The 23,559-nt window shown below is 36.4% G+C and overlaps 4 protein-coding genes across 5 annotated transcripts; all 4 read left to right on the top strand.

The window, feature by feature from the left end:
* Positions 1-2,161, top strand: gnrh2 (gonadotropin-releasing hormone 2). The gene is made up of 4 exons (XM_026166447.1): positions 1-775; positions 1,356-1,501; positions 1,607-1,690; positions 1,952-2,161. Exons 2-4 carry the CDS (start codon positions 1,367-1,369, stop codon positions 1,988-1,990), a joined length of 258 nt encoding a protein of 85 aa, XP_026022232.1. The 5' UTR covers positions 1-775; positions 1,356-1,366; the 3' UTR covers positions 1,991-2,161.
* A 158-nt stretch (positions 2,162-2,319) lies between these two features.
* zmat1 (zinc finger matrin-type 1) lies at positions 2,320-8,638 on the top strand. 2 transcript variants are annotated; one of them, XM_026168586.1, is made up of 8 exons: positions 3,345-3,374; positions 4,319-4,394; positions 4,940-5,046; positions 5,156-5,227; positions 5,455-5,590; positions 5,699-5,986; positions 6,581-6,671; positions 7,064-8,638. In XM_026168586.1, the coding sequence occupies exons 1-8, from the start codon at positions 3,354-3,356 to the stop codon at positions 8,028-8,030; spliced, it is 1,758 nt and encodes a 585-aa protein (XP_026024371.1). In that variant the 5' UTR covers positions 3,345-3,353; the 3' UTR covers positions 8,031-8,638. The 2 variants fall into 2 exon arrangements, with proteins under 2 accessions (XP_026024370.1, XP_026024371.1); XM_026168585.1 differs by lacking the exons at positions 3,345-3,374; positions 4,319-4,394 and adding an exon at positions 2,320-2,682.
* Positions 8,639-11,245: 2,607 nt separating this feature from the next.
* Positions 11,246-15,842, top strand: cd8b (cd8 beta). Its single transcript, XM_026166446.1, has 7 exons — positions 11,246-11,440; positions 12,471-12,827; positions 14,469-14,552; positions 14,713-14,802; positions 14,990-15,023; positions 15,187-15,233; positions 15,314-15,842. Exons 1-6 carry the CDS (start codon positions 11,386-11,388, stop codon positions 15,203-15,205), a joined length of 639 nt encoding a protein of 212 aa, XP_026022231.1. The 5' UTR covers positions 11,246-11,385; the 3' UTR covers positions 15,206-15,233; positions 15,314-15,842.
* A 5,232-nt stretch (positions 15,843-21,074) lies between these two features.
* cd8a (CD8a molecule) lies at positions 21,075-23,524 on the top strand. The gene is made up of 6 exons (XM_026166445.1): positions 21,075-21,338; positions 21,454-21,774; positions 21,868-21,966; positions 22,070-22,180; positions 22,342-22,381; positions 22,821-23,524. The coding sequence occupies exons 1-6, from the start codon at positions 21,290-21,292 to the stop codon at positions 22,870-22,872; spliced, it is 672 nt and encodes a 223-aa protein (XP_026022230.1). The 5' UTR covers positions 21,075-21,289; the 3' UTR covers positions 22,873-23,524.
* Positions 23,525-23,559: the final 35 nt, after the last annotated feature.

Genomic DNA, 23,559 nt, shown 5'->3' with positions numbered 1-23,559 from the left:
AATGAGTTATGTTACATCTGTAGCAACATATGCAGTTACTTCCTGGGTGTGAACTGAAACATAAATACCTTTTCTCCTCTAATTGACAATAATGTCACCTGTGGATTGGTCAGGAATCCAGTGTATTTGTTCCTCTTCCTATCAGATCCCCCTGAGGTGTCAGCAAGGTCAGAGAGAAAACGTGTGGTGGTTCATTGTGGTCAATACTGGTGTAAAAAGTAGGAAATTGAAGCTTCAGACATTGTATGGCTAAGCATTCTTACTTAAAAGGCCCTCCCTGTTGAGAGCCAGTAATGAAAGCAAGCTGACCGTGTATAAGGTTTATCCTCAATGAGCACTGACTGTGACAGAATGATGATGGATCTCACTAATAATGACTTGAATGTCTTATTTAAATTGACATAGTGTAGAAGAGGATATTGGTGGTATAGATGGGTGTCAGTGCTGTTTACAGATGATAATTGGAATTGGTCGGACCGCATGTACGTCTCGTCCCCATGGATGATTCATTTGACCCCTTAGAAGAAGAGGGAGTCAAAGGGGTCAAAAATGGGCGGGGAAGAATAAGGAAGACAATGATGTGTGCTGGGGGATTGGTCTATATATTGAGGGGAAGAAAGAGGGAGCAGAGAATCTCTTCAGTAAAACACCTCGGTTGTACCGCAAGCTGATTTTAGCACTAAATCCACCAAAGGAAAAGAACATTTTGAAGTGAACCCCTGCAGGTACACTGAGGGAAACTTGGACTGATAAAGCTGTGAAATCTAAGACTAAGGTAAGGACAAATGACTACATTTCTGCCCAGTTTTAGTAGTTTATCTAAAACTATTATTCGATTCAAGATCTGATACTTTCAATATTTACTTTCAGAATGACAAAGGACAACTAGAATATTGTACTCAAAATTGAGTAAATGATAGAAGCGCCGAAAGCAGGGATGTCAAACTCATTTTTCTTTATGAGTGGGAAAAGCTGTAAAATTTGTGAAAATGCAGTAAAAAGTTCAAAAATGTATGTGTTCCTTCACGTTTTCCAGAGCCATCCAGTGGGCCGCGATTGGAGTCTTTGCAGGGCTGATTCTGGTCTGCGGGTCTTACGTTTGACACCCCTGGCTTAAAGTGATGTTATGTAAAAGTTTTCCAAATGCAGTGAAAAATTTGGATGTTTGCCTGAAATGATAGCCAGCATCCATAATAATATAGCAAGTTTGCACTGAAATGTTTTAGCTCAGATCTTAAAATTAACTTTATTGCAGCTAACAACACTTTTCTTTTTAGCTTTTATTGCAGGAAATTCTCAATAAAGAATGTGTTCTTCAAATATTTTTCAAACTAACTCTATGTCCATTCTTCTAGGTGGGAATATCATGTGTGTGTCTCGACTGGCTTTGCTCTTGGGGCTGCTTCTCTGTGTGGGGGCTCAGCTGTCCTTTGCCCAGCACTGGTCCCATGGTTGGTATCCTGGAGGAAAAAGGGAGCTGGACTCCTTTGGCACATCAGAGGTTGGGATAAGTGTTTGTGTGAATAATTTAACCAATCACTGAGTAGTTTCTGTTGAGAATGAAGATACCCTTTATCCCTTAACCTCAATCTGTTTTGCTTCTTAGATTTCAGAGGAGATTAAGCTGTGTGAAGCAGGGGAATGCAGCTACCTGAGACCCCAGAGGAGGAGTATCCTGAGAAACATTCTTGTAAGTGAGAAAAGCAGAGATGAACAGTAGCATGTTTAATGGTACTTGAATCACAATGTCTTGCCATCAGTATATTTCTTATGATCATATGATCATGAGATTTTGTCTACTCTGAAATCTGACTGACATTGACTGAAAATTCTTGACTGACATACACATATTAGTGAAGTTGTGCTTATCCAGCCATAGTGTGCATATCTGTGTGTAGCCTGTATTGATTTCTGTGTATTAGTCTAATGCCATACTAAATTCTTTCCACAGCTGGATGCCTTAGCCAGAGAGCTTCAGAAGAGAAAGTGACATCTTTCCAGAGACGGCTTTTCTATAGTAACCCACTTCCTTTGTATTTCTGCCTTGACGTGATTTTGTGATCATCTGGCCTTGCTGTTTGTAATGTTTGTCAGTAAATTTGTCTTGTTTTTTTCGATGTGAAAATGATGTCCCAGAATAAAATATCTATTTTGATATTAACTTGTTTTTTTTTCTTCATTTTTGGTGCAGCTAATGATATGAATATAAGGCATAGAGAGAAAACACTGATTTCTTAGATGATAAAAAAGTAGCAAATACATAAATATGAATCAGTTCCATTTACATACTAAGGATCCGGGTCCTGCTGTGCATGCGCAGAGTCGTGATTTTAGATATTTCGATAGAAGAAGTAAATCATTTGAGCATAACAGAGAGATTTTCCCATTGCCGTTTCTGATTATTCGTTAAAGGATTTTCATGAAAACAAGTCTTTAAAATACACAAGACGAAAAAATACGGAGGATGTAAGTTATTAAAACTAGCTTTCCTGTACCAGGACTACAATACTACTGCGCATGCACGTTCAGGTAGGGAAAAAAAGATGGACGACACAAGTGGCTGTACTTCGCTAACTGCGGAGTCAGACTCTCAAAATAACATTGCCAGTATCCCTAACGCGACTTCTGTCACAGGTGCTGACAAAGTAATAAACAATAAAATAGATAGTACCCAGGTTGAAGGTGAGTTGTCTTCAGAATGTGAAAATTCAGCCGTATGGCACCCTACCTGCTGCGCCTTTGTTAGCTTTTCTGCTATGTGGCTAGCCAGCTCATTATTCTAGTGAGCTCGTTAGCTGCTTAGCTAAATTTGCTAACGTCGGCTGCCTAACGTTAATCTGCTTTAACGTGAGGGGCTTTCAGAATTTTATAGCGGTCTCTACGAGGAGGATAGTAGAAACTATCGCCCCGAAAATCTCCCTCTTACCCTTGGCCCAGCTTGATGATTAAACCATGAACAGTTAGGGTACTTTTCCTTATGTTGTTTGTCTCAGAGCTAGTACCAGCAAGTTCGACCCCCACACGAAACGAAACAGTCCCTTTAAATGATTCCATATACCGGTAGTTAATGCTAACCGATTCGTCGACTAACCGGTTTTAGCAGCAGAAGCCATAAACTGTTAAGTGGATGACATAATTTATTTCATCCTACATGGGAAAGCTAGTCTAATTGTAAACTTAGTCTGAAATGTCGCCATTAAAAAAAAAAAAAAAAAAAAACAATATTAAGGACTGCAAACCTTAGCACCTGAAGCATCATTGAGGCTAAAACTTAAAGTTGGCATCCACCTTTTTTGTGCCGGTTAAACTCATTAGTAAACTAAAACAGTGTTCTCAAGGTGAAAGGATAATAAATGGAAATGGAAAGTCATTTGGTAAGTACAATATTTGAAATATATCAGTGCACATAAATTCTTCAGGAGCATCAGAGTGAGTACATATAGAGTACTTGTTTCAGTCTTTTATTTCTTGCATTTAAACACCTTTTAGTGTTTAATTGTCCTGAGGTCCTTTATATGTGCTTCACAGCACTTCATGTAGGATGCCAGTGTTGATACTCAGCACTTTAAAAGTAAACCCTCATCACCTTTGATTGCCTTATTTTCTTTTTCATAGTAATTTTCAGTATTTATAAGTATATCAGACTGTCCCGTAATTTCAATTAGAAAATTTTTTCATGATAAGCACCTCTGCAAGTGCATGTGTTTACATTTGAGACAAACGCAGATATTTTAAATAAGTTATTTTTTTAATTTAAAAAAACTACTGAAGTAAAGTAGTTAACAATTTTAGTTCTTCTAACAGAAATTCAGTCTCCACCAGTCATCATGTCCTATGATTAGTTCAGTACAGCCTACAACATCAATAATCTTGCCTAAACATTGTTATTTACTGGTATCAGCACTGTACTCGTTGATTTCACTTTAATAAATTTCATATTTCTGTGTTGCAAAATGTCCTTCAAAGTTTTGAAAATATGAGCAATACAAGACTGGCTGAACAGTTAGGTTGTTGAAATAACACAGAAACATCATGCTCATTCAGTGTGGTTTAATGTTGTTTCTGGGCCACACTTTATCAAAATATCCGAGCAGACAAGTTATTTCTTTGCTTGTAAAACTTAATATTTAATCCACATGCGTGAGTGTCATCACTAAACTGTACTTTTTAAAAGTAAATCACTAAACAGGTATTGCAACAAAAGGGTAATTTGTCATCTATTTTTTATTTATTTAGGAATTAGTTTAACTTTTTTGTTTTATGTGTGGGTATTTAAGTTGTCACATATTTTTTTTCTTTTTTTTACGTCTACTTTTAGTTAATTGGCACTGAATGCACCACTAGTGAATCAGCTATTGCATCTCAACCAGAATCTGCAGAATGGAAGAAATCAAGTAACAATTTGTTATGGGCTATCAATATAATATGCAGTATGTGTCAACATGTGTGTTGCATGCTACTTTAGGAAGTGTGTGTTGAGCGGAAATAGTTTTAGAAGATTAAAAAAAATAAAAGTGTATCTTACTTTTCCCTCATAAATGATAAATAAACTTTTCCATAAGGGGAACGTTTTAATAGAAATATGTATTTAAGTGGTTATATTCACAACTCCCCAGTTGTGTAGACCTTTGTAGAATTAGCAGGTCATATTAAAATCATTGTAAATGTTGAATGAGATTTGCCACACTAAGGCAAAGCATATTGTATAAATTAACAAATTACAAAACAAATTAGTTTGTTTTGAAAAAGAACCATTAGATAGGTTAATATATGATCCAATAAAGGTTGTGTGAAAGTTAAAGATTCAGCCTTTTTTTCTGTGTACTGAGAAAATGGAAGTTGTATTGGACAAACTTTTCTCTTATGTGAATTTAATAATTTAATAGTGTTTCGTTTGTGCTTCATGTTTAAATAAGTTTTCATGTATTCTGCCGCACAGGAAACAAAGCTGAAGAGGCGCTACTGAAGTGTCTCCTTACAGACAGTTACTGCCATGTGTGTGAGGCTGTGCTGCTGTTTAAGTCACAGCGGCTGTCTCACTATGAGGTGTGTTTTATCCTCCAGGCACAAATCATAGCACCGTAGTACAACTTTAATTAGACCTGCCATAAGTAAAATATTTTCTAATAATGTCTCACATGTTGTCCAACTGCAGGGAAAGAAACACGCTCAGAAACTCAAGCTGTACCTGCAGACCAAAAAAGCAGAAAAGTCAACAGGCGCCCAGGTTAGTGGCCAAGTTTAAGTTTTCTTTTTCTGTCAGATGGAGTCTCTTGTCTGTAATCATGAGAACTGAGTGAGGACAAACTAATGTAAGCATCCAATAGTGAAGAATATCAGAGCTACAGTATTAGTGCTTTAATAATATCCCTCTCAAAAGAATATGAGGGGTATATGAAAGCAATCTTGTATTCATAAAATAAGTAGTTTATAGTTTTTGTTTGTTTTTTGCAGCAGACGATGAGTAATGATAAAGATCATTTCTGTGAGCTTTGCAACATGGTATTTAGCTCACCTGTGGTGGCAAGATCACACTATGAAGGCAAAGTCCATACAAAAAATCTTCGTAAACAAAGTCTTCACCTATCAGGCAAGTTTGAGCTCTGTGATGCAAAAAGCATTTTCTTGATGTAGATTTTGATATTTACACACAGTAAGGAAGATATGTTGACATCATGATTTCACTGTCATTTTATAGAGAAGTCTACAGAAGTGCGTGCTTCATCAGGTCTCCAACAGGATCCTGATAAGTCTCAGCAAAAACCATCCTCAGAGGGTGTTGTGGAGCATGATTTGGATCCAGCAGTCACCAGTGCTACATGTAGCACAGAGGTTGATTTGAAGGATCCCAACAAGTACTGTGCCCTGTGTACTGCCTCCTTCACGAATCTCCATGTAGCCTTGCAGCACTACAGTGGACGCAAACACCAGAGGAATCAGGCCAGACAGGAGCTGCTCAAACAGCTAGGACACAATGTAGAGCAAGGTAACTTTTTGCCTTTGAGCAAACAGGATAATACAAAGAGCGTTAAATCCTTCAGGAATTTAATAAAAATCACCACAGCAGCCTGAAACCAGGACAGAAACATTAACAAGAAAGGGAAAAAGAAACAGGAAGTTCTGAAGGGAAAAGTGAAAAATCTAGTTGAAACATCTACATCAGCAGTGAAGATTTATCCCAGCACAGGTGGGTGAATAGGAGATAATCAAATAGAAGTTGGCTTTGTAGCATTATTACAGTAAGTATGGATGTGATTCAGATAGTCTGATTAGCTATAATTCTGTGGTTTTGTTATTATTTATTATTATAACAATAATCTGACTTTAATCTGATAAGTCTGACTCGAGGGGATTGAATCAGGTGAGCCAGAATGTCAGAAAGTTTAATAAAGCAGTTTCCTGTTTTTTATTTTCAGCTTTAAGCGCTACAGCATCTCTTTGTGGAGATGGCATGAATGATTTGGAGAAAACCAGAATTTGTAAAACAGTAGAAAAATGACTTTACTAAATCTTTATTGGCCCGTTGAAAGTTGTTGGATTTTTAAAAAAAATCTCTCTTCTTTCTAATCTTTTTCTCCAGGCAGTTCCTTGATGTGTCAGATGTGTAGTATGCAATTTAACTCTGTGGAGATGTACCAGGACCACATGCAGGGAAACAAACACCAGATAAAGTAAGTTTAAGAAGACAATGTCAACTTTCACTGTGTCACTGTTTTCTTAAAGTGTAATATTTACTACATTGCACTTCAGCTTACCTTTGGCAAGAAGTAATTATTTGTGATGACACTAAATAATATGAAAATAACACTGTTATAAATATACAAAGGAATTGCAACCTGTAACAACCTGACACAAATCAAGTGTTAGCTTAATTTAGATACCAAGTTGGTTTACAGGGAGTTTGTAATTGTAGAGAGATAATGAATTCATTTTGGGCATGTCATTTTCAAGCAGGAACCTCAGAATGCCTCTGTGGTTTACTAAGGCTATAATTTGTAGGTTTTTCATCACCATTTATCTGATTGAATAGCAGCCTAATTCAAGTTTATGTGTTCTTGCTCAGGGAGAAGAAGGTCATCGATCTATGCAAATCCCAGCAAAAACTGTACAGCACATTTGCAGATGAACTGGCTGATTACATTCAGGTTCAGAAGGCTCGTGGAATCACTCCTAAGACTAATCAGGTCCTCCCTCAGGATACCATGCAAAAGGAAGATGAAGCTGAAGAACGGGAAGTAATAAATAGGAAGAATATGGTGGAACTAAATAAACCTGTGTCCAACCTCCTTCCTACCTCCATTTCTCCTCATCAGTCCCACTCTGGTCATTACTCTCCACTTCAAATGGGGTGTTCATCGTTTCAGGGCCCACCCTTGCCATCACGTGCCTCAAACTACAACTATCCTCCTCCAGTTCTTCGTAACTCAGGTCCTCCACCGCTCACTAGTTGGCCCATGAGAAGAAGGCAGAGAAGGTCAAGCTCTTCCTCCTGTACTACCTCATTATCTTACTCCTCCTCCTCGTATTCCTCCTCCAGCAGTAGTGAAAGTGACAGTGATCATAGTGAATATAGGCACAGAGAAAAGAGGCAGATTAAAACATCCCATACGGAGAGAGTGAGGAGAGGAAGGGATGAGGAGAGGAGGAGGAAACGCCAGAGGAGGGAAAGAGATGATGACTCAGAGGAGAGAAGAAGAGAGCAATCTGTTGAGTCGGAGGAGGAGAGGAGCAGGAAAAAGTCAAAAATTCATGGCAAGTGGAGACGAAAAGAAAGAAAATCCCTTAAGGAAAACTTTAAAGTGGAAAGAGGAGATCAAGTTATGGACAAATTAAAGCCAGAAGTCATGATGAAGAATAGCAAAGAGACTGAACTGCATATTCAGACTGAAATGAATGTTAAGCAAAGGGAGGGTGAAGAGGATGAGTCCATTAAACCTAAATACAGAAAAGAGAAGAAGAAGGCAAAAGAGAAAGCAGACACTAGGACAGAGGAGGAAAAGCTGTGGGACGACTCGATTCTGGGGTGTTAAACTCTGCAGGAGCAGCTGAAGTGAACAGTATTCTGGACTACTTTTGGCAAACATTTATTATAAGCATGACATTGAAAATAATAATAAGCTATATTAAAATGATTTTTAAAAAATCCTGTCAGCAGGTAGCAAAGGCCTTTTCTATATCTGCTCTAATAACCGAAAAGTGTTTTCTTATACAAGTTTGCTAGCTGGCTAGCCATGTAGAGTCAATTTGTATGTGTATAAGAAATGAATGTATTTCGTTTGTATCTGGAGGAGATTCAGCATTAATTTTATACTATGACACTTTATAATAAGTTTGGTTTGTGTGTACAGTGAGTTGATGGCTGTAATGTTTAGCACTGTTTGTTTATGAAGTACTCTTAACTCATCACTAAGGTAAATTTGATTATGGATGCGTGCATCTGGCATGGACTTGATAGATTGTCATCCCTTTAGCAGTCTCTGGTTGGCACTGTTGAGCTTCATCCATTTCATCAGTACTGAAAATAAAAGCTCATAGATGTCAGAAGCTTATTCATTTCATTACTTCAGAAGCTCTCTGTGTGTTCTCACTCTCAGGCACAAAAGTTGAAATAAAGCCACTGACAACGTGCTGTACAGAAGTTCAGTGTAAGACGTATTATGAAATGATAAAAATACAACAAATACTGCCTGGCACATGTGTTGCACCACAGCAGATTTAACACTTCATTAGTCTGCAGTGCACTGTGTACATGTGTATGTTTTATGATTGTATTTATACAACCAGAAAACACATTTGCGGTCATACAGGTGCAGACGTTCAAATGAGGACAACTCTTTACATAACCTCAGAATTCAGGTTGAAGAGCAATGTGCAAACTGAACAAAGTTAGTAGTTAAAGGAAACTCCAAAGGGAAACAGTATCACCTACTGTTAAACTATGAGCTATAAAGTGGGCCACTTACACTCCAAATCCCTACTGTCATTTTTATTTACATGCATCTACACAAATGTTCTTTTAAGTAAATCTTAAGGTATCTGAAATGAGTTATCAAAATACTTTGATTGGCCGAGCCACTGTTCCTCTGATGCTCTTGGTACATCACATCTACTCAAGAAAAACAATTTTGTGTTTTTATCTTTTCGTTTGCTTGTGGGCTGTATTGTTAAATGTTCATTGAGAGCTATATGTATGAGCCTAGATATGAAAGTAGTTGGTAGTGGTCAAACGAGGAGTGAGTGTGAATTTATCTGAAAAGTTTATAAAGAAAAACTTTTAAATCAACATGCGTGAAATAACTTCCCATTGTGTTTTGAATGTCAGTCGTTATTAAGTTAGATGTTGATTGGATTGCTGGCGCAAAGAAAAAATGTGGATCATAGAAGTGACACAAAAGTTGAAATGGTTTAGTGCAGAAGTCCTGCAGATGCTGTAAATAATCTTCTGAACTATGGTCTTGACATTAATTATCTTTAAAGCTCTGGTAATGAGAATGACACTGCTACATCTCTGTATTTTTTATGGATGACTTCTCAAAGAATACTAAAGTAAAAAAATTAAGAAAGAAATAGCAGAGCAGGCAAGTAAAACCAGAGCTTGGCAGCATTTGACGTAAAGCATTGAAGTGGAGAGACCAACAAAGGCTTTATAGCTCAGCGATGTGTGAAGAGCGCACATCTGAAGACCCCTGAGATCTGTTTTCAAAGAATCTTGTTCCTCGCCTGAGTGTACAACCCCCGTAGAACTTTAGGGTTCCCACATCCTCTCACTTTAAGATCCCCACCAGACCGTTCTGTACCCTTACCCTTTACGAACGCACAAAAGATCCACAAACACCACATGATTTAAAGGATCATCACTGTTATCGAGCAAGTGTGAAAAGGACGTCTGTGAAAAAGAGATTTCAAAAGTCCTCTCTTTGTCAGAATGGCAACTTTAAAAATTACACATCAAACATTGCAGAGATACTGTCTTGATGTAGGGAAAAGTGCTTCAAATCAGGTTTTTATCTCTGAATGTCAGTGAAACTCATAGTCTTCAACGTGAGGCATAGATTTGAGTTTATGGAGTAGATGTTGATGTATCTTGTCACAAAATGCAAAAAATAAAAATTCATTGTGAAAAGCCAAACATACAATGGCTCCACATTTGGAAATGCATAGGTGTCCTGTGTGTGATGTATGTGTACATATATAAAGTTTAAATACTATATCTGTAATGATTTTCTGTAATTTTAAATATAAAATCAATCAGTGGTTGTTGTTTTTTTAAGCAATCATGAAAATAACTGATGGTTGCAGCTCTAACTGGCTTATTTTTCTGTTTCAAGCAATGTGCCTGTAACTGCCTGATTAAACTTAATAATGAGTCCCCTTAACAATGATGCTGGTGCAGTGGGACATAATGAACATAGTCTGCTGTTTTTACACAGCCAGGGGTCTGTAACTGTTAAATGCTTGTATGTAAGGGGTTGGATAGTAAAAATGTGAATATCAAACAAGTCAGATAATATGAGATATATTTACTTAAGAACTGATTATAATATAAAACTATATGTGCACTTTTCAAAGAAGAAAAAGGTAATGCAAAATTACTTGCACAGGCACAAACTTCACTGGTTTTGACTTTAATGTTTGTTTCATGCGAGTCTTTAAGAACTTTATGGCAGGTGGAATACTGAAGTTGCCTTACACACTCCATTGAATATTTAAATGTATTTTGTATTGTTAATCCTCGTATGCAATTATTTCGTTACAGAGTTTAGGTGCCATATGTTTATATTCCCTTTTTGTTCTGTGCATGAAGCTCTGTATGTGTGGCTCTGCTGAACTCTAGGTCATGCACCTGGGCAGAGACCACAGCACTGCAAACTGCTGCTCTGGAAATATGCAACATTTTTTAATTGCTTTTGTTTATGTGGGACATAATGTGAGACAACACCACATTTTCAGCTGTGAAACATTCACTTTACGCCTCTATGAATGTTGGGGATGAATACGTTTTCTTTTTTCTTTTTTTTAAATAACAGACTTAACATAATAGTAACAGCTGTCATTGTTGGGCTCTGTTAGTTGAACAGAATAAAGAATGGCATCAATAGGTTTATTTTGATGCAGCACTTGTGCTGATCCTTATCTGTATTAGGCATTTGGGGTTTTAGAGCGTGTACGTTAAAGTCCCAGTGACTGGTGTAATGCTGTTATACCGTATCTGATAGGCCCTCTGTATCATTTTAGGGTGTTGCATTCAAGCCTCAGGGCCCTGTCAGCATAGTTCCTCCCATCATCTATGACAGATAGATATCAAGACGAGAAAGTATTAGCAACCTCCCTCAGCTAGCACACAAGTTACACACAGATACGGATACACAGCGACGGCCTGACAAAATGTTCTTTCTGTCACTGGCATGGCTATTGTTGACAGGACCACTTTGGACATCTGGTAAGACCATCAGCTTTGTCTTTAATCTCATAAGACACAAACGTTCTTGCTGTTGCAAAGTCAGGTAGCTTACCGAGGGATGTTGTTGTTTTCAAGTTCAACTGATAATCGTCTGATTTTTATCTTAAAATGTACATTTATTAAATACAGTCATTGCCATAGCATGTGATAAAGAATGAAATGTGGCTTTAAGAGTCAAAGAAGTGAGCTTTGGTTTGTTGGTTTAACACTTAGACATGATACATATGAAAGTATAGATTATTGATACGGCTATGTTATTACGTTAATTATCAGCCTTTGAGTTTTGCTTCTATACTTTAAGGGTAACATTGCAGCATTCCCCTGTAGTTTTTCATCATCATCGTCTTTTTTATATTTGCATCACTCTACTGGGGAGATTGAAATAAATCAGATTTGTGTCGTATTGTGACACATGTAAACTAAATTAGTCTTGAATGTAACACAGCACTTGTATTTCATTTATTTTTGCAAGAACAGCATGAAGCAAGAGCCAGTAAGTCTTAACCTTTCATACAAACACAGTGTTTGACTTGCTGTGTATGTTTATATATTTCATAACACTATTTCATAACACAGGCCTGTGCATTTGACTTGAAAACATAGAAAGTAGAAAATGATTGTAAAATGCGAAAAGATGTTTTACCACATAGGCCTCTTGTAAAATATCACCTAAATGCTAAATCCACCATACAGCAAATCCAAAATGTCACTGTTAAGAGTTTGAAATATATACAGGAGATTTCTTCATATTTTCATATTTTATATTGCCAGTTGGATTTATACTGGCTTTCGCTATGTAGGAAGCGTGACAACTTGCATGTATTATTACACGTATTAGTATTCCTTTTCCTTAATTAACTGCACATCTTTACGGGAGGATTGGCCATAAACCTTTGCAACGAATGGGCGAGGCAGCTTGTTATATAGTAACTCAAAAATAATTTCGGAGGAGTTTTTGAATGTGCTACAAATGTGTTGCTGAAATCTTAAATGTCGCTCTTTTTCCTAGGTCAAGATTTAAAACAGAAGCTGCTGGAAGAAGAAGTCAGCGTTCGTTACCCTAAGATCCCAAGCAGTGAGACCATTGATTGTGATTGTGGCAGCATGGCTTGTGACTTAGTCTTCTGGTTCCACAGTGACATGAGTAGCAAAGTCCACTTTCTAGGCAGATGCAACAATGCTGACCGTACTCTCTATGGAGATAACGTGGACAAAACACGTTTTAAACTCAGTAAGAGGGGCAGTAAGTCTTTTGCGCTCCGTATCATCAATGTGACGAAAGAAGACAGAGGGATTTATTCTTGTGTCTTGAAGGAAAAAAATCTTAATGAAGTATGGAAGCCTGGGACTCTTCTACTGCCAGGAGGTTTGTATTCTAAGTGCTTCCTGTCACAGTTAAATATCAGGCTAAATGTGAAATTTTCAAAATATCCATCTGATTTTGAAGAGGCAGGTCAAGCTGATGGATGATTTAAGGCTTTGGTGTGTAAATCCAACATATTAGGACTCCTACTTTAATACAAAAAATGTCTAATATTCTGCGGACTCACTGGACAGCTTTAAAAGTGTGGCGCACTTACCTTGGTGTATCAGTCGAATTCAACACCATTTTTAAAACGGTGAAGGTGCCCTGCAAAAATGTGAACTAAAACAGTATGCAGTGATTTGCTACTCATTTACAAAGAAAGAATATCACTTTCTGACAGACCTTCATTTAGATTTTTTGTTGTTGTTTTTTTAAATATATATGATCGTTTTTCCAGGAGAAGCAGCTATAGAATGTTTAAAGATACCTGGGGGAGCATGCCACAAGTAATCATGTTTTGTTTTTGTTTTTTTTTAATAAAATTGGGTATGAAAAAGCATTCCAATGTCCATAAGGAGTAAAAGATGGAGCTTTCACGACTCTCTGAAAGCGTGTGTGACTACATATGTAGTCAAGGTAGAATTTCTAAGTATCTGAGGAAAATTCAAATTTGTCGATTTTATCATCTAGAGAACTTAATATCAAAAGATTCAGGGAATGCACGGAAATCTTTGTACAGACGTGAAAGGGGTATGGAATGCCCGTGATGTTCATGCACTCTGGAGTTATTGTGTTAAAAATGGATGTTTCATGGAAATCACTGCACGGACTCCAGAAACACTTCTGACAGTGAGTGAACACTGTTTATCGCTTAAAGCTGCACCAGAGAAAGAAAACCTTTTTTAAAGGTGTTTATGGCATCACAATCAAAATGAGTGTATATTTTTCAAATCATAAAAAATTCTGTTTCCACATTTGGTATGACATAAGGTTTAAATCATTTGCAAATCAATGCATATTTGCATTTTGGAAACCAAACTGGTGTCTTTGACACAAGTAAACGTTGAGAAGTTCTTTTGTATCCTGGCTTTCTGCTTCTCTTTGCCTAGCTGATGCTGCCTTACTTGTCTTTCTGAACGAGGCTTAAGCAGTAAAACTTTCTCACAGCACGGGCAAACAGAAGATATTGGTACACATTCAATAGGCCAAATGGGTAAATTCTAACTACAAATAAGAAAATAAAATGCTGAAAAACTGTTCGCTGGCTCAACAGATGTACAGATGGAGGGCGATTCTGTTAATAATCATGTCAATTGTTTCTTCTCTTTGCCAATTAGAAACTTGGTAGAGAATTGCTGCAACAACAACTTTTTTTTTTTTTTTTTAGAAAAAAGTTGCTTTTTACTTTTCTTAATGGTGCTTCTGGGTGGCTTTGGCTCAGGCGATCAGGCAAGTCATCTCCTAATCGGAAGGCTGGTGATTCGATCCCTGGCTTAACCCATCTACATGTTAAGAAGGATACTTGAACCTTGAGTTGTGTTCGTCAGAGTGTAAATTTTGGTTAGAAAAACACTTAAAGAAAAAAGTGCCTCTATGTGACAGAGATATGTTGTATAAAACGCTGAATTACAGCAGAACTAGAGCAGAAAAGCGTTCTACAAGAACCAGTCCATTTACCTTTCTTTGGTCTTTATTTGACAGAGACCCCACCAACACCACCTCCTAAGCCAAAACCCAAACCACCATCCAAACCAACCTGTCGTTGCAATACAGGCGACTCCAAGGGTAAGTTATTATAGAATAAAAAGAATAAAAAGGACTTTAAATTGTTTGCAGCAGTGCATAATTGAACATTTTCTTGCAAAATGAAAATTGATTAATGATTGATTATATCATGACTCCATTGGGGGGAAGAAACATGTACTCCATTATTCCTTTGTTCCAGGAGGCTGTGGCTCTATGATTCTTTGGCCTCTTGTCGGACTTCTTGGAGGCTTGGCTCTGGCTGTTCTCTGCACGCTGCGTTACTTCAGCCGTGAGTAGCGTTTAATACATTAAATACTGTGAAGTCAACAAAACAGCCGGACAAAGGTTCCAGAAAGACACGACCAGAAATGGATTAAATTGTGCTAATAAAGGTTGAGAAAATCAAATTTTGTGATATAGTAATGTTTTATTTCTAAAATGTTTCCTTTTTTCTTCAACAACATTCTCACTTACAGGACTGCCAAGAAAGTGTCACCACCACTTTGCAAAGTAAATACAACATTAGTAAAAACAACTGTTTTTGTCTTTCATTTTATTTTTCATCCATATGCACAAGAAAAATCAAAATTCTTTACAGTATTTTTAAACTCTGATTCTGCCACCATATGCACGGATGATGCTTTAATCTCCGTCTTCTGTTTTCTCTATTAAGGAAAAGGCAGACGTTCTAAAAAAACCTGCGTCTCATGTATTTTTAAGGTAAGTATTACATATGTTAAATGTTGTCTATGGTTATTGAAACTAATGAAAATTAACAAATATTGCTTCTTTGATTGCAGTGACTGAAGTGCTTTGTTTGAGTGTTCTCTCCGGCCACGAAAGGCATGATTCACCCCTAATATCAGGTCTTCTAACAACATCTCGAGTTTATTTACGCTTCAATGAACTCTCAGCAAGAAGAAAAATTTGCTTTTTCAACAGCAGCAGCAGCCATGTAACATAACGCATGTAATAATGCATAATGTAACATAAAGTTTAAAGACCCATGTTGTGTTTTGTATCTATAATCTTTCTTTCTGCCTCTAATCAGTGAGCTGCATTTAGCGTAATTTATCAGTGTGGTTTTCAATTCATCAGGTATTAATGTGCTGTGAACTGTAATCATTTATTTTGATGCAAACATCACAAAGTACACAAATAGACATAGAGTAATTGTGCAGTTTTCTGCGTTCTTTGCTTTCTTCTGTACTTCTTTGTGTTTTTCACGTTATTGCAGCAGTTTAGACACAGAACAAAAAGCACTGTCATGTCGGTATTTCTGTGAGCATGCTTGTGTTTAAACAATAAAACTGTATCATTTCAGTCATTTATGGTGGTTATGAGTGATCTAATTATCCAAAATGCAGCATTGCCTAGAAAGCAATGATACTCAGGAGGTATTTTGCAATAGCAGAAATGCTTCCTGTCCTGAAGCTACAGGTCAAGCACTGTGCATGTTTTCCAGTGATAGGAACAGATAAGACGTTCTGGCTTTGTTGCGTTGTTCGTCTTAGATGTCTGTGCCTGTCTGTGGAGAGGGCATAGAGGTTTGAAAGTGGGCGTTGTACTTCCATTGTCAATATTGTGCTTAGCGGAAGTTGAGTAGGTGAGTGACAGGGTTTGGTGTCTTCTTTTACTTTTGATGTGTAAACTTGCATCATATTCAGTTTCTCTTGAACTGCCATGTATGTGGCAACAAGCTTTGCTGTATAATGTTAAATTACAGGCTACAAAGTCATTTCATAGTAAGTGTAAGTCTCTTGCTTCCTTATTCACCCTTGTGTGCATGCATACAGATACACACACACACATACGCAAACCAACCCAGTTACACCTGGGTGATTGAGAAGTGCAAAGACACAACTAAGTTCGCGGTTGATTGGGTCGCAGGGAATGTACGCAGCTCTTTCCTGTGTGCTGGAGCACGAGGATATACCGAACTATGTTCACTGAGATGCTATCGCTTCGCTCAGCTTTGAGCTATTCGTCTAGTCCCTGAAACAAAAAGACCACAAAAAGTACCACAGACTGAACCACAAGCACTGACGGAGAAAGAGGAGCAGTAAGCGAAAGACAAAGTAAAAAGTTTCTAAATTAATGCAGTAAAATAAATAAATAAATGCATGAAAACCTTCTTAAGAGTTTTTGGAAGACATTTCATTGACCAAATGGATTTACACTGGCTGAGGATGTTACACATTTAATAAATGGAAATACAAGAACTATTATACAAGAAAATTAAGGAATGCGTTTGAATTCTTGTAAACTGAGGTAACACTGGTTGAGAAGACTTTTAAAAACACATCCTGTATCAGCACTATGCAAAAGTATTACTGCTTCACAGTCAAAGCCAAGTAGACCAAGGTCACAGTACACTGCCACCTTAAGAAAAGCAAAAATGTAAGTATGAGATAATCTTAAGACACAGCAACACAAATCATAAAGGTGCGCCAACTCATTGGGTAGAAAACTTAATATTGTAATCTTTGTAGAGTTTGTTGTTTGTATTTGCTTTTAATTTTAACATGTATTAAAAACTTATAGAACCCTTACACGTTATTATCATATGTAAGTAAATTCATTAAGTTATGTGATGTATGCTAAAAAGAATGGATTTCTTCAGCTTTCTGTTTCTAGATAGATTTATTTTAAACATTGAGACACAGTTGAAACTAAATGCTCACAGATATGATGAACTGTAAACATTATTTTTCTGTTATTTTTCAGTTTTCTGATGTCTCCTTCATTTGTTTCCTGTAATAGTAGAGTCAAATCAGACATACATTTTTTACATTTACTTTTTAAAAAAACAAAACAAACTTGTTTGCAAATGATAATGTTTGTATAATGTTTGACCTGCAAAATAACAATGTCTTTGTGAAGTCTTGTAAACGTCCATTCATCCATCCATCTTCTTCCGGTTATCTGAAAATACACACGATTAATTTTTTGGATTAAATTTTTTTTTTGGTGGGGGGGGCAGCATAAATCATGGAAAACAAGTGCTTACATCCCAAAAAAGGGAATTTAATCCAGTACTTTTCTTCTTAAATATTGTAACAGCCATAAACTATAACAGCATGCAATTTTTAATCTAATGATGTGGCAGTGCTATACACTCAACTGTTTGCGGTGAAATCCATAACTATTATCTCATGTTACGTCTTGCTACAGATACAAAATACATAAAAGCCACATATTTATATATTATTTAATTAAATATAGGTAATATGCACATTGTGACACAATTAGGATAAACTAAAATTGAAACTGCAGTTTTCTAATATTAAGTACAGTTTCATGCATGTAATAAGAGTCAATACACAGAAAAATTGAGCTTTATCCTTTCATGTGTACAGAAAGTGTTGTGCACTATTTTCAAAACTCTATTGAAAAGTGCAACAAACAAAATTATTCCAAGCTCTTTAGTAAGAAGACACGTACACGTATTATTTCCAATTTGTCACATTTGTATAAACTATTTCAGCTTCCTTCCCAAAAAATCCCAAACAGTATATGTAAATATATCACGTCTTCAGATAGAGAAACATTTTATATGTAAAATGGCCTGAGTGTAAATTTAGCCCATTCAGGACAAATTTGTGCTGCTTGTAAAAAGCACACAGCGTAGACCTTTTTGAGATATCAGTATCAAGGAGATGTAACTTCTTACTTTGCAATATTTAGACAGTTTACTTAGCAAAAGCCAACAAAGTAAAGCAAAATGAAAGTCGTAACAGGAAGCATTATCCACAAATTATGAAAAAAATTCTGACCAAATCACTTTAACTTTGAAGTCTTTTAGAGCGCTCCATTTCTACTTACTCCAATCCTCTTGATGCTCTTGGTTTCCACTTTACTCCTTTTTCTATAATGCTTGAAACCAGACCAGCCAGTTGAGCAGCAGAGCAATGATAACTGAGCCAAAGTGAACAAAAAAATACTATTCAAATGTGTTTACTGGTAATGAAGGTGGCATTTTCAGAACACAAGGATATTCAGCATTATTGTGCTGAGTACCTTTTTTTTTTCACTGGCTTCCCCTGGTCACCCACCACATAATCACACACACACACGCTCAGGTTTCAGGTTGGAGATCCCCTGTGTGACTAAGATAGGGAAGCCCATGCAGGTGTGTTTGTGAGTGACTCAACCCTGAAACAGAGAGATGGAAAGGTGAAGTGGGCTAATTGTGTGCTTTTTGACTGGGTCTTCCCTTTGATACAATGCATCAACAGAATCCCCTATTTGCTGAAAACAATGCAAGACTGAAACTTGATTTAATTTGTAATAAATATAAAAGTGACTTATTGAAAGCAAAAATAGGGTCAATGACAATCTGAATTTCGAGGAATTATTGTAACAGTTGAAAGAAAGACAAAAAAGACAGACAGACAGAAAGAAAGAAAGAAAGAAAGAAAGAAAGAAAGAAAGAAAGAAAGAAAGAAAGAAAGAAAGAAAGAAAGAAAGAAAGAAAGACGCTAAATGAGATTAACAAACCAAACAAAACTGTGTCCTCTTATTACTCTCACTCCCCCCTCTTTTTCATTCTTTCTGTCTCCTCCCACCCATGGAACAGATCACCCACAAAAGCGCAAAATGTCAGCACTCAGTGCCCATTACCAAATTGCTGCATTTATTTTCCAGCACTGAACCGGAAAAAGGGCTTCGAGTTGCGCCATAGCAGCTGTTGCTCTACTCAGTTTATCTGAAGGGGGTTTCACTTCCGTACAGCTCTTAGACAACATTTCACTTGAAATGATACAAGCTGTAACGCTTTATGGTTGCTACGTTCTTCTTTCCTTTTGCTAGAGTTGTTAGCTCAATATAGCTTTATAAACTGTGAATAAAACTGATAAGATTTAAACTGAAGCAGGTAGGAACACTCTTTGAAATGAATATTCTAGAAATTTAATGAATTCAAATTCCTGTCTTTTCCCATAATGAAAATTGTAGTATCTTTTGTTAGCTCACAAGCGGTTTCCTTTAAATTTTCAGTCCCCCAAGTTCCCCAAGACCGAAAAAAAAGACCTGATAGCCATTATCTTTAAGAATGACTTCATGCTGTTGCTCATGCACAGCATAACAAAACAATAAAAACATTTTTTTTTTAAATGTTACTTTGTTCATTTTTCACAAGATTAAAATCATGCGCTGTACCCTCCATCCAATAGAAGAAGTACTTGTATGAATATGTGTGAATGGATGAAAGAGGCAAGTTAAATAAAGCGCTCTGAGTGCTCAAGAAGAGTAGAAAAGCACTACGAACCAGTCCATTTACCATTCAGACCAATGTCACTGAACATATTTTCCATTACTTGTTTCAGCAGGTGTACACCTGTAATAAAATGAATTATTCAGGTTTGACTAATACTTCAAATTATTTTACATAAGTTTGTGTCTTTGCTCAGAAGTATGTCTTGATGGATGCTTAATCATTCAGGTAAATAAATCCCAAAAAGTTGATTCTGTTCATCTGGACTGGGCTGTGAGTTGATCAGATCCTGACCTCACAGCCCATTGTTCATTCAGGGGACTAGTTTCAGTAATTGTGCAAAGGTACTGTTGACGAAACGTTTCTCCCACTTAAAACGCTACGTCCAGATGAACAGAATCAGCTTTTTGGGACGCTCAGAAGTATGTTTTGTGATTTTGTTCAAGGATTCAGTGCACTGACAGCAACATGGCGCTAAGTCATTTTGCTGCCATCTAATGGTGTAAATATCGGTCTTGTGGAAGCGTTGTAACACTGCGCAATCGCATGCCTAACATTGGATTTTAGGGGTGTTTGCCTGTGCAATACAGTACTTTTAAATAATTTGGAACAATGAAAATATTGGAAATTGTCATAAATTAGTCGAGTATAAAGTATATAAATCTTAAATCTTAAATATAACATTCACAGTGATTATAAATCGAAGAGGACAACAATCTTTATCCAGAACTTGAGAAGATGGGAAATCACTAAAGTGAATATTAGTTTATATAATAATAGTATATTTTATTTTATTTTTTAAAATTAATTTATTGACGTTATATTTGTGTTATATCTTGTGCTTGTTACAGTTTCAAGGCTTTTTGCCCGTATTTCAGAACATGGTGATGTTAAAAACTGGGGTGTAAGATGTAAGATAATGTGAAGTCTTAGAAAAGGCCTCTGAGAGACCCTGATGCTTTCTGTTTTACTCTTAACTAAACTGTTATATTTCTCTAAACTAGTTTAATCTGAGAGATTAAAATATAGCAATGTTTGCAATCTTTGAATGTTTAAATTTCAGCAATCATTCACCAAAGGCAGGTCAAATTCAAATTACATAGCAATGACAAAGTGACTGTTAGGAGTTCATGATGAAACTTCAACAAAGAAAAGTTTGGTATAATGCACCATTTAATTTGTGCAGAATTTGGTGTAGAGTTGCGTGAACTATGTTTGTTGTGCATCGTTTTCACTTCCTATCTCATCCATTTTCAGCCTACATACTGCGCCCTGCTGCATTTGTGTGCCAATAGTTTGTGGATGAAGTAGTGGTGTTCAATGCTTCAAACCAGAGGTAGAGGAGTGAAGTGCAGATCGGGTGGGTTACAAACATTGTGCAGACCACGATCGTGTTGCAGGAGGTCTCTGCAAGACTCTGCTGCAATGGTCCCATTTGACAGAGCAGAAAAGAAGGTTACAGCTGGGGCGGGGTTTCATATCACGCTGAATTATCTCCCAGCAGACTTCAATAAACACGAAAAGGACGTGTTTAGCTCCTATTCTCGTCTGCAAGATTAAAATGGACCAAAAATGGCTTCTGATTCTGGTGATTGTGGTGTCATGTCAGAGTAAGTTGAACTTAATTATTAAGTATTATCTGATTTGTTTGTTTTTTTGTTTATTGTGTATTGTTCGCAGACACAGAATGTTTTTTTTCTTCTCTCATTTTATAAAATCTTTTAGAATTCACTTCAGGGACTTTCAAAGACCAAAGAGCAAAGGAAGGGGATAAGATTGATATCAGCTGTACAGCTAAAGACACACCAGGGGCCAGCATGATTGTCTGGTTTCGAGTTCTAAGCAATAACATGGAATTCATTGGGTCTTTCAGCAAAACTGGCATAGAAAAGGCCTTAGCAAAAAACTTTAATGAGCTCTACACTCACGCAAATGATCGTCTATCACTGAAGTCCTTCAAAAAAAACGACGCTGGCCTATATGGCTGTGCGTCACTTATCCAAGGTAATACACTGGTGTTTGGAGACACAACACAAATATCTGCAGGTAAGTTATGTTTCTTTGTTTGGTTTAATTTATTGTTTTGTTTATTGTTTTAGTAAGTTTACACATAACTTTGACTTCTTCTTTCTTTTTTAGATAAAACTGAAGATAAAACTGAAGCACCACCAACATGCACCACCAAACCGAGTGTGCCCAAAATTGTAACCTGTGATTGTGAAGGCAAGACAGTAGGAGGCAAGTGTTCAAAATCACAGTGATGTGTTATAACATTTATCATATTCATGTTTAAAATTCTGTGAGTAGAAAAAGTTGGTAAACAAGGATGGTTCATTTTCAGAAGGGGAGTCCAGTTCTGCTTTTAATTGTAGTCCAATAATGCTGGGAGCTCTTTCTGGTGGCTGTGGCCTTTTTCTTCTGCTCCTCATCGTCACCATATTGTACTGCAATCGTAAGTGCATCTTCAATATGAAATCTACATGATCTTCATGTGCATAAAATTTGGAACTGAATAATATATAAAATTCTGTCATTTTCTGCACTTGGAAAGCTGAAAACTATTGTAAAATCTATATTTTCACCTCAAGTTTAAATCATTTCAATTGCATGTAGGGATAAGGACACGGAGATGCCCACACCATCACAAAAGAAGGTAAGTTATTCCTTTATTTATTTTTTTTACATTTAACATTATTGTTCCATTTTAGTCTAGGAATACAGTCCATGAATAAATGAGGAATACTTAGTTATTAGTCCAACATCAGGAACCACACCCAGACAGCAAAAATGACATTTTAGACTTTATTTTGTTAATATTGTTCAGCAATTTTCTTTCTTCTTATTTTCATTAATATTTTATTTTTGAAAAAAACGTATTATATAATATTAATATTTGAATAACAAAATTAAATACCTATACCCATAGTATATTATGATTGTTGTTGAATGTGTTTTTTCTCCCTATTTCCAATTACACTTGCAGTCTATTTGAAGAAAACAGTCCCTTTTTACATTAAAAAAGACAAAGGTTACTAATTATTATTTGTATTAATCATCTAAATTTACATCTGTTTTTGTCTTTTAAAATTTAGACCTCGAACGGCACCTCCTGCAAAAGAAGTGATGCCCGGCCGATATGTTTAATCTAAATGGTGAAATTTCAGACACTTCTTTTTTTCTTTAACGCTATTGCTGCATCTTCTCATCCTATTTGCTAAAGTCAGCCTAAAACATTTTCTTTGTTTGTGAAAATATGAGATGGTTTTAAAGTGGTTGTGTATTCAGCGCATAAATGGAAAGCCTTTTATTGCCAACATTGAGTTATAATTTTCATGTGGCTTGATGGCTAACAACACTGTTTTGTCACAGGTAGATTGAACCCTTTTAATGATAATTGTGTGGTTTAAAGAGTTTATTTTGCAAATCCACATCAATTCTTATGGTTACGGGTACGGCTGAAGATGATCCTGAGAAGAATTCATTTTTGTTTCTGAACTGTGAGCAATAATTGTATATAATTCTTTTGAATTTAAATATTTTTTATTAAATTTTTTGGGAAGTTTTAAAAGCAATAACAGTGTGCTTTTGTTTTGCATTCTGCACACACTATTTGAATTGCTGCACTCGCATTTAGTCATCAAAACAATTTAAAGCAGATTTTTTTCTATGGCTTGTTTAAAATTACACTTACTCGAAAAGCATTTGATTTTATTCATTCACATGTTTTTAAGACTGTAGAGTAATACTGAAAAGAACAAATATGGCACGTTCTTTTGTTTTTGCTTTTAACCGTTGCACATCCTCAAAGAAAAAAAAAAAAAAAAAAAAATT

Source organism: Astatotilapia calliptera, chromosome 5 (genome assembly GCF_900246225.1).
Source record: "Astatotilapia calliptera chromosome 5, fAstCal1.2, whole genome shotgun sequence".
NCBI classification, from domain to species: domain Eukaryota; kingdom Metazoa; phylum Chordata; class Actinopteri; order Cichliformes; family Cichlidae; genus Astatotilapia; species Astatotilapia calliptera.
Note: the sequence above shows the minus strand (reverse complement) of the source record. Positions and strands in the feature narration are given on the sequence as shown.